The sequence below is a fragment of the Malania oleifera genome, chromosome 12 (assembly GCF_029873635.1).
Source record: "Malania oleifera isolate guangnan ecotype guangnan chromosome 12, ASM2987363v1, whole genome shotgun sequence".
In the NCBI taxonomy this organism is placed as follows: Eukaryota; Viridiplantae; Streptophyta; class Magnoliopsida; order Santalales; family Ximeniaceae; genus Malania; species Malania oleifera.
The window spans coordinates 79826952-79839531 of NC_080428.1; the positions used below are offsets into that span (position 1 = coordinate 79826952).

Here is a 12580-nt window from a genome sequence, read left to right on the forward strand (position 1 = left end):
CCTGTTAACTGTTTACCAAACAGTACCATTCTCAAGTTTACATTTGGCTGGTAAGGTAAGACATGATAAGAATAATATGATTACCATGCAGCAATAATTTACATAACATGCATGATAATGTCACTTTAATATCATAAAAATACAAACCATTTGGTAAATCCAAATCTACGTGCACATATTTTATAATAACAATCCTCTAGAATTGACACAATGTCAAATCCACTGATGGCGTTGGAGTGCAACTGGAACACGCAGCTAAAAAAGAAATTTAAGTAGCTTTTTTGTTTGAAAAGCAATAAATATATATTTCAATGCCATCTTTACCCCAGTTGGTCTAATCTATCATATTAAAGCGACCAAGTCTTGTCTTCTTCACGCATCCAACCCCCCCCCCCCCCCCCCCTTCCTTTTACACATAGGAAAAGGGGGCAAAGAAAATTAAATTCCAAGCAAAAACTTTCATTTGGGGACCCAACCACATAGATTTGAAGAGACAATTCACTTATCAAGCAGCCAACTCGAATTAAACAAAAATATGAGAAATCACAGTGCAGAACGCAAAACAACTCAATTTAAATGTGAACACAGCTGTGGAAGAAGCCACAGAACAGAGACGGCATTACCAGAAGCTGCCCACCGTGGGCAGCTATGGATGAATGACATCAATCCTACAGCAAACCAACACCAAATGACAAACCAGCAGAAGCAAAAACCCATCAACATGGGAGGGCCTTTCCAAGGATTAGAACCACCACACCTTTGTTTCCTACCCAAAATTAAATATAATGAAGGAAAAACAACTATACACAACCATATATTTATAGCACAAAAATGGACGAGCAAAAGCTTCTGACTAAGGTCAGCACACGACTTAACAGAGATACTGTTATTCTTCCTTCAAAGCTATGACCAAATAAACCACTCCAAACAATAGCGTCTGTGATTGAAGTATAAAACCATCCTCTCATCAAGACCTGTGCTAGTCCTGATACCCAGGACCCAAAAACCAACCTCATTTCATGAAACCATCCCTCATTTCAAAGCCATGGACCAATTAAACACTCCAAATAACAGCACCTGTAATTGCAGCAAAAAGCCATCCTCTCACTAAGACTTATGCCACCCTTTGATACCAAAAATAACCTCATTTTATGAAATTATCCCTCACTTCAAATCCATGACCAAATAAGCCACCCCCCCAATAAACAGCACCTGCAATAGATGTATTAAACCATCCTCCCATTAAGAATTGTGCGTGTCCCTTCGGCCACCAAGAAGGATCCCAATTTATGAAACTATCTCTCACTTCAAAGCCTCCTGTAATGGTCCCGGGTAAAGAATGGGTGCTTGAGCGCTTGGTGAGCTGTCAATCTGTTTGAAGGATCATATGTGAGAAGACCTTGCAGGAGGTCTATGAGATCCCCTGCTGAATGATCTACATGCTGCATAACAAGATTCTGCCCATACAAAAATAGAAAATAGAACAACTTAAAAATTAAATGTTTATCGAAACATGAACTTCAGATTTCAACCATGTTCATTGAATCCAAGGAATCAAAATATGCAAGCAAAAATAGCATTGTAAACACCTGAAGGCGAGGTAGCTTCAAAACAGCCCTGATGCTTTCCCGTGAAGCAGCACCTTCTGGCCAATCCAATCTACCCCTTCTGACATACTTCTCAGCACGACGGCTGAGGTGACAACCAACAATAACAAACTTTAGATATTTATGAAAAAATGTTTCTTTTAATTATCAAAACAAAAACAATAAAAAGGAGTTTCCAGAAGAGCACACACACTGCTCTTTTCAGCATGTGCTGAGGTAAGGGGCCTAAAACCCTTTCCATCATGGCCAGGTGCTCCAAGTTTTCATGCGTCTGAAATAAAGCTTCTCCCTGCAAGCAGAAATCCCACCATTAGAGTTAGAATTAACATGTCCCCGTTCATCCATCTGGCTGATGGGAAAATACTCTATTGTGGAACATACCGAGCAGAGTTCCACCAAGATGCAACCAACACTCCAAATATCACATGGATAACTCCATCCAAGTCCTAAAGATAGAGAGATTAGAACATGTGATCCCGGAAACATAACCAAAAAAACAAACATGAAAAGGCAATACATCAAAATCAGAGAGTGAAGGAGATGGCCACCCACCAAGAATAACCTCAGGTGCACGGTAATGCCTAGTAGAGACAATATAGTTATGATCTTGATGCTCATATGCTATGCTACCAAAATCGATAACCTTAACAGCACTTGACTTTGGCAACCTCTTATAGAAGGATCCATCAGACCGAGAGGCAACCTGCAATAAACATTAGGTACACAAAGCAATTAACAAACTCAAAAGCAGCCTTTTGTTTTGTTTTGTTTGAATGGGGGTTGGGTTTTCTATTTGAATGGGACAGGAAATACAGAAATAAATTTTACTGAAAAATTAAAACAAACGCATTCGATCCTTTCCCTCTAGAACTAGAAAGGTCCAAAGGTGTACCTTGTAGTCTGGGATTTTTACATACTCTGGGGAAACAAAAAGTATGTTCTCCGGCTTCAAGTCGGTATGGATGAGATGTAGATCATGCATGACTGCACAATGTGAAAAAAGCATTCATTACATACATGTGTATATATATATATCATTAAATAAAAAGTTAGATAGCTGAATGCCTCAGGGGAAAAATTTAAAAGAAACATTTTTTTATACTACATGGAGATGATCAAGAATTTCTGAGAGCAGTGAAAAGATTTGCAAGTCTGCTGCTACTATTATTGTAGGAAATGAGTTCGAAAAATAAAATAAATATATACAGAAATAAGCAGTGGAAGTTATAACCACACACATGTCACACATTCCAGCAATTGTCTGCCAATCTCACGGACGAGATCAACTGGAAATGAGCGATAATTGTTTTTCCGAAGAAAATCGAAAAGGCTCGGTCCAAGCATCTCAAATACCTGTTAAAATCATTTAAATTCACTGATAAATCCTAGTCCCCAAAATATACATGAAATTGGGGAAATCATGTTATTATAAATAAATATTATACTTACAATACAAATATGGTTACGATAGTCAAACCAGTTCCGTATTTGAACACAACTGCAAAGTAACCCACTAAAATGCTGACACAAAGTTCACTTGCAAGAACTAAAAATCCAGAAAGCAGCTTAATAACATAAAACACCAAAATGAAATAAATTATTGAGCAAGACATTACACTCACCGACTTCTACTTTTATCATATTTTCCAAGAAGTTGGAGCACATCAATTTCTACCATTGCTGCTTCACGGTACTTCTTAATGCCTCGTACAATTTTTATGGCAACCAACTCTTTTGTCTCCCTATCCCAGCATTCCACAACCTGGCCAAAGGTACCTGCAGAATAATAATGATACAAATATATGAAGGAATTGCCTTTTCAAACCATATCATAAATCTACAAAAAGAAGAAAACATAATAAGTAATTAAAAAAGAAACTAACCTTCACCAATTTTTCTAAGGATCTTATCTGCAAATACAGAAACAAAAAACCAAAACAAAAAAAGGGTAAGAATCAGTCTGAAAAAGAAAAAGGAATATTCAAATAGTTATTGAGTTAAAACTGAACATGGATTTTAAACCCCAAGAACTCAAAGGGTTTTAAGAAATAGAGATATACATGAGAAATGGGAGTAGGAAAAACATACAAATGGAATTTTGTTTTTTTTTTCTTTTGTTTTGGGGGATGGGGGACTGGGGATTGACTTAGGATTGAGCATATTGAGTAGCACATTACATGCATGTTGCATGGATTAATAAAAAGAGGAGGATGAAAACAATACTTCAGTCCAAGTCGAAAAATAAGTTTGTTTCCTATTGTGAAATTCAGTGGCTCAAATGAGATGGGATTTTTTTTGTTGTAATGGTTTGATTTCAGGGCATCAAAATTTTGGAAAACAAAGGAAAAGGTTGACCAAAATAAACCCTTAAAATTTATAATCATCACCAATTGTTGAAGAACAAACCAATATCAAATTTTAAAACTCTACAATAAGAACGAAAACCAATACAATCTTGGGATATAAGCTGATTACAGCATTGTTATTTTGACTTAATGGGCCTCGAGAGTTAAACATGCAGAACCAGTAAGGCATATAATAAATATGAAAATATCTTCACTGGTGATGAAGTGTAATTACAGCGAGAAGTTAAATTTTCTCCCAGTGCAAATATGTAATGTCCATCTTTGTCATCATTGCGCCATGGGGGTGAGCCATTTTGAGCCAATCCCTTTATATACAAACTAGCATGGTCTGAGAATATCCTCGATGGTCCATCGCTCGTCATATTTCCAACCTCTTGCCCACAAAATATTCCTGACTGAGCCTACACACAGCCATCCATTCATACTCCGCTAAATAGTTATACAAGTTTCCCCCACACCTTTCAAGATATCATACCCCAGTAATTATCCAAATTACGAAAAAAAAAAAACAGCAAACAATCGTAGTAAGATTTTTTGACCCTATGTTTGGTCGCTGAGAAAACGATGGAAAGAAAGCGCGTGAGGTTCATTATTCATCTTAGAAACACTGAACCCAATAAGGCAAATAGTTGTTCTAAGTTATTTGAGCAAAATTTCCTGTATTTCCATGTCCAGATCGTTGAAATCTCTTACGCTTAAAAGTTCAATTTCATTTCTTTACATCGTTTTCCCAGCTACCAAATAGATCAGTGTATGGATAATCACGGAGACAATTCCCCAAATCAAAATAAAACAACAAGAAACACAAAAAAGAAACATAATTTCTCAAGAAAGTAAGATCCAAACAAACCTTAACATACAAATCAAAGAACAAAGAAACGAAGAAATCGATAAAAATACACGAGCAATTTACCTTGGAGGCCAGATGAACATCCCATGCTAACCTGGGTTTCTTCCTTGGTCGCCGATCCATATGCATATGCGGAAACTCCATTAGGCAGTCCATCTCCATGGTCCGAAGGAGAAGGATTTTCTCTGCCTGCAAACCCTCACCCTAGCCTTTTCAACAATGTTTTGAAAACCGGACGGTGCCCTACCCGGAAAGGCCACTGAGTCGGTCGGACCGGTCGGACCGGTGGTCGAACCAGTGACGTCAGCATAATGTCATAATATATTTATATATAAATTTATCATTATAAATAATAAAAAATAGATGATATCTAAAAATTATGTCATATAAATTCATAATATATTTAACTTTTAACGTTTGTAAATTATTATTTTATTTTTAAAATTTTTAAATTTTGATTTATAAAAGCATCTTAAATGAGTTTTACCATTTTAACATTTTTAAATTTTTAATTTTGATTTATAAAAGCATCCTTCAGTTAAATGAGTTTTACCATTTTAACATAAGAGTATTTCTTTTCAAAATAGTTTTTAAAATTAAAATAAATATACATATAAATTCATAATTATAAGTAATAATAAATAGAAGGTATCTAAGAATTATGTCATATAAATTCATAATATATTTAACCTAAAAATTTGTATTATTTTTAATTTTTTTAATTTTAGAATTTTGATTTACAAAAATACCCTTCAGTTAAATGAGTTTTACCATTTTAACATAAGAGTTTTTTTAAATAGTTTTTAAAATTAAAATAAATATACATATAAATTCATAAATATAAGTAATAAAAAATAGAAGATATCTAAGAATTTTGTTATATAAATTCATAATATATTTAGCTTAAAAGTTTGTATTATTTTGTTTCATTTTTTATATTTTTAAATTTTAGAATTTTGATTTACAAAATTATCCTTCAGTTATATGAGTTTTACCATTTTAGCATAAAAGTACTTTTTTTAAATAGTTTTAAAAATTAAAATAATAAATTGAGTTGACCTGGCAACGAACCCCTGGTCACACCAGTTCTGACTGGTTCACATCATTTTTTATTTTCAACTAGCACATGGGTTGGACATGTGGCTGGTTCCGATCGAATCGGGATGAATCAATTGGTTTGATCCAATTTTTAAAACATTGTCTTTCTATATAAGTTGTAATGTCACTAGGTGAGCTTGAAACGATTGTTGATTGTTGGTATTGCGAGCTTGAGTAAATTGTGATAGTAGTCCCCAACAGTTTAATGCTTGTAACTAGAGTTGGTAAAATGGATAAAAATATGATAATTTGAATCAAATACGATCCGCTTAAATCAACTCATAACTGATCCACACATTAAATGAGTCAAATATGGTTTAAATATTTTTTATTCGTCTCTAAATGAGTCTGTTGACGGATTTAGGATTTTGAAGGATATTTGTCTATCCACTAATAACTAAGGTTAAAATTCATTGATAATCTCAAATGTCATTGCTTATTAGACATCAATTCAATTAGTATAAACTCTATTCACCAAGGTCTAGTTCCACATTTCCAACTCTTGTACGCCTATGGTCTATTCAAGACGTTATGTTGACAATTTTTTCAATTTGTCATTTTAAAAATATCATTTTATTTTGATTAAAATAAATTTTTTTGCATATAAATAATGGTTGACTAACGGTAAACTAATAGAAAATTCATTTTGTCAATAAAATTAAGTCTTAGAGAATTTTTTGGTAGTTTTTCAAAGCATAGAAGGTGGAGTGTCAATTTTAAAAAACTCACGAGTATTGCTAGATTTTACCCTTATTGTTGTAATATGTAGCTCACATACTGAGTGAAAGACATGCACAGAAAGAAAACATAATGGAAATGAAGATGTTGGTGTCATTAAGGGGAAACCGTCGACGGTAGCCCGTAACCGTCAACGATTTGGCCCAGTTTTAGAAAGCTTTTGCTCTCTGTCTGAAACCGTCAATGGTATGGCTCGAGAACCCAACGCAGATTTCAAATTTTGAATAGGGACATTAAGTTAGTTGGGGATTTGTAGGGAGAGTCTTCGGGAACTTTATATAAACATTATTTTTGTTGTATTTGTAATGGTTGTTTGTGTCCTTGACACAAGATAGTAAGAAACACTGTCGATTACTCCTGTGGATGTAGGCGTTGCCGAACCACGTAATCCTTTATGTCTTTTGTTATTGCTTTCATATAATCTGTGTGATTGTCTTGTTTTGTATTTTAACCATTGAGTGTTGCGTTATATGCTTGTGTTATTTCATTGTGCATTCGATTTTATACAACAAATTGGTATCAGAGTATTGTTGTAATGACTTTGGGAACTTCATCTACAAAATTTGACGTTGTCAAGTTTGATGGAACCGAAAATTTCGACTTATGGCAGAGAAGGGGGAAGGATTTGTTAGTGTAGTAAGGTATGGTGAAGACCTTATACAAAGTTCAACCAAAAGGCATTGATGAAGCAAAATGGAAGGAATTGGAAGCAAAGGTTGTGGCTACTATCAGATAGTGTTTGACCAATGACGTACTGTATCACGTCATGGAAAAAGATTCTCTTGCAGCTATTTGGTAGAAACTCGAAAGTCAGTATATGTCTAAGTCTCTTACGAATAAACTATTTCTTAAGTAAAAGATATATTGGCTTAAGATGGTGGAAGGTTCAGATTTGAACCAACACTTAAACACATCAATCAAATCATAAGTAATTTAATGCGGGTTGATGTGAAATTCAAGGAAGATGAAAAGGCGCTAATGCTACTGAATTTCCTACCAGAGTCTTACGCGTATGAAAACTTGGTTATGACTCTAACATGGGGTAAAAAAAAAATCCTAAATTTGGAAGAGGTAACAAGCACGTTGTTAGCCTTTCATCAAAGAAAGAAGGTTAGCGATGAAATTTCACATGGTGAATGACTTGTGGTGAAAAGTAACTATGAACGTGGGAGATGAAAATTCAGGAATGGATCGATTCAAAATAAGTCTCATTTGCAGTCCAAGAAGAAGAAGGATATCCAGTGTTTCAAGTGTGGTAAAAAGGGGCACATAAAATCGGAGTGTCCAGAATGGAAGAACAGGAATGCTGAAAATAAAGAGGGCCCTTCAAAATCAGTGAATGTAGTTGAAGAAGGAAATTCATAAAGCAGTGATGGTGATATGCTTTCAGTTTCATTAGGGTCAGATCGCCTCACGGACTTTTGGATCCTAGATTCAACGTGTTCTTATCACATGAAACCAAACAAAGAATGGTTTATCACCTACAAGTCGGTTAATTCTAGTTCCGTTTTAGTGGGTAATGATGTTTTATTTAAAATAATTGGAATAAGAAACGTAAGAATTAAGATGTTTGATGGTGTTATGAGAACTTTATGTGTTGTAAGACACATACCGGATCTATAGAAGATTTTAATTTCATTGGGTACTTTGGATTGTAATGGATTTAGTTACAAGTTCGAAAGTGGATTATGAAGGTATAAAGGCATTCTAGCGGTGATGAAAGGGCAGAAGTTAGCAGGAAACATCTATACACTGCTGGGCACTACGGTCGTAGGTGGAGCTGCAGCCGTAAATTCTAAGTTTGATGACATCATTTTGTAGCATATGCGGTTAGGGCATGTGGGTGAGCATGGAATGAAAAAACTTCATAAGAGGAAACTATTGAAGGGTTTGAATATATGTAAGCTGAATTTCTGCAAGTTTTGTATTCTTATGAAGTAGAACAGGGTGCAGTTCAAAACAACCATTCACAAGACGGAAGGTATTCTTGACTACATTCATTCGAATGTTTAGGGGCCAATGATAGTAGCATCACATGGTGGACATATGTATTTTGTGAGTTTCATTAATGATTACTCACGGAAGGTGTAGAGACCTGAAAATTATAATAATTAAATAATAGAGAGAAAGGAAAATTAAAAGGGGGATAAAGCAAGGTTCGTTGACGAACACCCTGGTTTCGTCGACAAGCTCCCATGTAGTGTTTGTCGACGAGTTTTAGTGTTTTGTCGACGAAGAGATACCGAGAGGGAATATATCAGACCTATTGGTTCGTCGACGAGCTCTTCACCCTCGTCGATGAACTCCCTTCTTCGGTTTGTCGACGAGCCTACGTGTCTCGTCGACAAAGCCACGTGGTAGCAGTTTATATATATATATATTCGCAAAATCAGATTTTCAATGAAATTTCATTTCCTATTTTGCTTTCTCTCTCTACCTACGGTTTCTCTACCTTCTCTCTAAGTTTTCGGCCTCGTTTTTCCTCGGTTCAACGATCAGAAGCTACCACGATGATCTTGGGGAGATTCTCTACAACTTAACCAAAGCAGAATTTTAGTTGGAGAAGTTTAGGTACCATCCCAAAATCAGGGTAAGTAGGTTATTTTAGGGTTTCTATAGTTATCAGATTTTCCTGAACTCAGATTTTGTATAAGATGGAAATATACTGGTATTTGAGTTGATGAAACTAGGGTGTTATGATTTCAGGGTTTGGGTTTCTAAGCACCTCAGGCATGGGTTGAGGATCCCAGCGGGTGTTCCATCAGGAATTTGGGTAATGTTGATAAATAATTAGTATTTTAGAATTTTATGGATAAAGAGATATGTGAGACTGGGGAAGGCGAGTATAGTGGTCATTCTGAGTGAGGTTGGTTGTTTTGGGGAAAAATATAGTTTCAGGGATTTGAACTCCGCAAGTCGCGGGAGTGTAGATCTAGAATTTAGCAGGCTTCATAGGGGTCAGGTAAGGGAAATATGTTATGCTAGTTAAATTAGAAATTTTATCAGTAAAACATAGTATTTGAATATGAGTTGTAGAGTATGATTTCGAACAGTTCAAAGCATGGAAAATTATATAGATTATATTTAATGAATTTTATCTATTTGTGTGGCATGAGAAATACTGAAATATTATAGAATTTTATGTAGATTTATAGAACTATGATCATATAGTTTTTATAGAATTATGATATATAACTTATACAGTTTTATTTATAGTGTCTTACAGAATTATAATTTATATGGTTATACAAAATTATGATATACAGTATTTTACAGAACCATGATTATACAAAGTTTTATAGAACTATAATATACAAATATATTGTAGCGTTATAGTGAATGCAGAGATTTACAACATCATGGTAAATACAGTTGATACAGAATCATAGTAAAACAGATAGATATTATATAGAAATAGTATTATATAGTATCATACCCTGATGGAATGGAGTAATATAGAGCACGATATTGTAGCTATACAGTCTAGACAGTGCAACCATGCGTCTTAGATAGAGTATGATTTTGCCGATTGTGCCATAGGTAGAGTAGAGGGCTCTATGGCGTCCGAACCAGGTGGAGCTAGCCTTTCGTGCTATAGATACAAATAAATACAGTTAGGCTAGCATTGGTAGGTCAACCAGTGTTCAGCCCCGCCTGCGGGCCGCACAACCCTGTCATGAGGGGTTAAATCATGACATACAACCATTCAGGGAAGTTTTCATAATTATATATATACACACAGAAAACAGAGATTACCTATTATAGTTACAAGTATGATTGAATAGATAACTCAGAAATTTTGTATTTTAAATGACATAGGTGTGAGTTATTATACAAATACTTTTGCATGATTTCTCATTTATAGTTTAAATTAAAACTATGATTTGTGTACAGACTCATATGCCACACACTGGTAATAACATGTTTCTACTTACTGAGAGGTGTCTTACCCTAGCATTATGAACATTTCAGGTAACCCAGAAAGATGTGCAGGTCCAGCTCAAAGATAGAGGAGGAGGATGAGTCAGCATAGTTTTGGGGTGAGTCTCAGGCTGAGTAGTGGAGCCCTTGGTATTTTGTGTCACGCCCTGAACCCGGAAATGGGACCCGAGGGCGCAAATATAATTTAACTTGTCCCTGTATCATACAAATCATCACAGATACAGTACAAAGGATGAGAGTTCGACCCGATGGGGTTCCCAAGCACTCTAAACACATTCAATCATAATCATATATGCAGCGAGAAAAAGTCATTCTATATTAACATATGTAGTACCATACCAGAGTCTATACAAGAGCAGAACATGGCTCTAAAAAAACGTACAAACTGGGTGTCCAAATACAACTCAAAATGGCAACCCAACAAAACTACAGTCCTAGCACTTACCCAAGCGCTAACGCAGTACACCGGCCACTATGCTCCCTACACCAAGACGCTAGTTCTGGTTACCCGAAGGACCTGTAAAAATGTACATAGAGTAGGGGTGAGACACCTCTCAGTAAGGAAGAACACAGGTTATATAGGTGTGTGGCATTTGAGTGTTATCATGAGACAACATACACACAGTTAAATACATTCCAATACTAATTTACATATTGCATACACGCACACATACGACGGCCATTTATATGCAACCCCGTCACAATACATACACATGATTAGTAATCCTCAGTGTCGTCACACTCTTCGGCCCGAAGCTGACCTGCGACATACGGCGTTGGCCCATAGCCAACCCGTGAACACGGCGCCACTAACACATGGCTAGTCCCCGACTCCCATGGCATTGTACTGGCACTAAATTGGTGGATCCACACCCTTCGGCTCGATCTGCCAGAATAGGCTCACACCCTCGAATATAGAGCCGGACACTCTTGCCTACATGGCAGGCGATAACACGCCCTCGGATATAGAGTTGGACACTCTCAGTACCTGGGACAATTTCGGAACCGCGTTCCTACTAGCATTTCAACATATCACACACACATGCATGCTTATATAACCAAACAAACCATACTCATTTGGTAATCTAAATCATGGTTTTCCAAACAAATACAGTTTAAACAAAGTCAAGGCACGACCATCCCAATATTACAGTATAAATCACACATATACTCGGTTTTCAACAAAACCTGGGATTCAGCCCGTCGCCCCCTTTTTCCTAAAACTGTAATAATGAAAAACCCATAGTTTTCCCTGTTAGATCCCCCCAAATGAGTAGCCAAAACACACACAAGACCGTGGACCACAGTTCCACCTAGTCCGATTTCAAAAATAACCAATATAAACATAGTTCCTCTTACCTTAACCCCATGAGCAAATCCCAAACTCCAAGGTCCCTAAACAGCAAATCGAGTTCCAAAACCTACAAATCATAGTACAGAATATGTTCACAAGACAGTTACCTACAAATCTACTGGATCAGAATTGAAAACCAAGCCTTACCTCGATTTTATGCCGAAACCTGAAAATTTTCGAAACGAGATTCCGATCGGTAGAAGTCGTAGAGAATCCTTCCACGATCCTCGTGGTATTTTTCGTTTTTTGATTCCGTCAACGATCGGTGAAGAATTCTAGAGAGAAGGAGTAGGGAGAGGTTTAAAGAGAGAGAGAGAGATAAAAATCTAAGTTTGTTTAGCTTGGAAGAAATGAGAATTTCCATTATAGCCCTTTGACCCGAGAAATTTCCAATTTTTCCCCTCTCTTAATATTTAAACCCATTTTTCATATTTCGAGTTCTTACATTTTGGGATTTTTGGGAAATGTTGTACATGTGTGTATATATTTATAGGTGAATTAGGAGTACTCTGGTATTATGTATTTTGGGATATGGTTTGGATATTTATGTCTTCTGCTACATAGGTAGTATACATGGAATGCATAGGTTACCACAGCATCCACTCTGGGCCGTGATGATGATAGA

At 36.0% G+C, this 12580-nt stretch overlaps 1 protein-coding gene across 3 annotated transcripts; it reads right to left on the bottom strand.

Annotated features, from left to right (window-relative positions):
- Window positions 1-502: 502 nt before the first annotated feature.
- On the bottom strand, window positions 503-5044 carry LOC131144282 (serine/threonine-protein kinase AFC2-like). 3 transcript variants are annotated; one of them, XM_058092830.1, is made up of 12 exons: window positions 4887-5044; window positions 4188-4374; window positions 3491-3517; window positions 3230-3383; window positions 3057-3105; window positions 2846-2960; window positions 2500-2591; window positions 2160-2310; window positions 1989-2053; window positions 1799-1896; window positions 1590-1692; window positions 503-1457 (listed from the first exon to the last, which is right to left on the bottom strand). In XM_058092830.1, the coding sequence occupies exons 1-12, from the start codon at window positions 4983-4985 to the stop codon at window positions 1308-1310; spliced, it is 1290 nt and encodes a 429-aa protein (XP_057948813.1). In that variant the 5' UTR covers window positions 4986-5044; the 3' UTR covers window positions 503-1307. The 3 variants fall into 3 exon arrangements, with proteins under 3 accessions (XP_057948813.1, XP_057948814.1, XP_057948815.1); XM_058092831.1 differs by lacking the exon at window positions 4188-4374 and having other exon boundaries at window positions 4887-5022; XM_058092832.1 differs by lacking the exons at window positions 2846-2960; window positions 3057-3105; window positions 3491-3517; window positions 4188-4374; window positions 4887-5044 and having other exon boundaries at window positions 3230-3385.
- Window positions 5045-12580: the final 7536 nt, after the last annotated feature.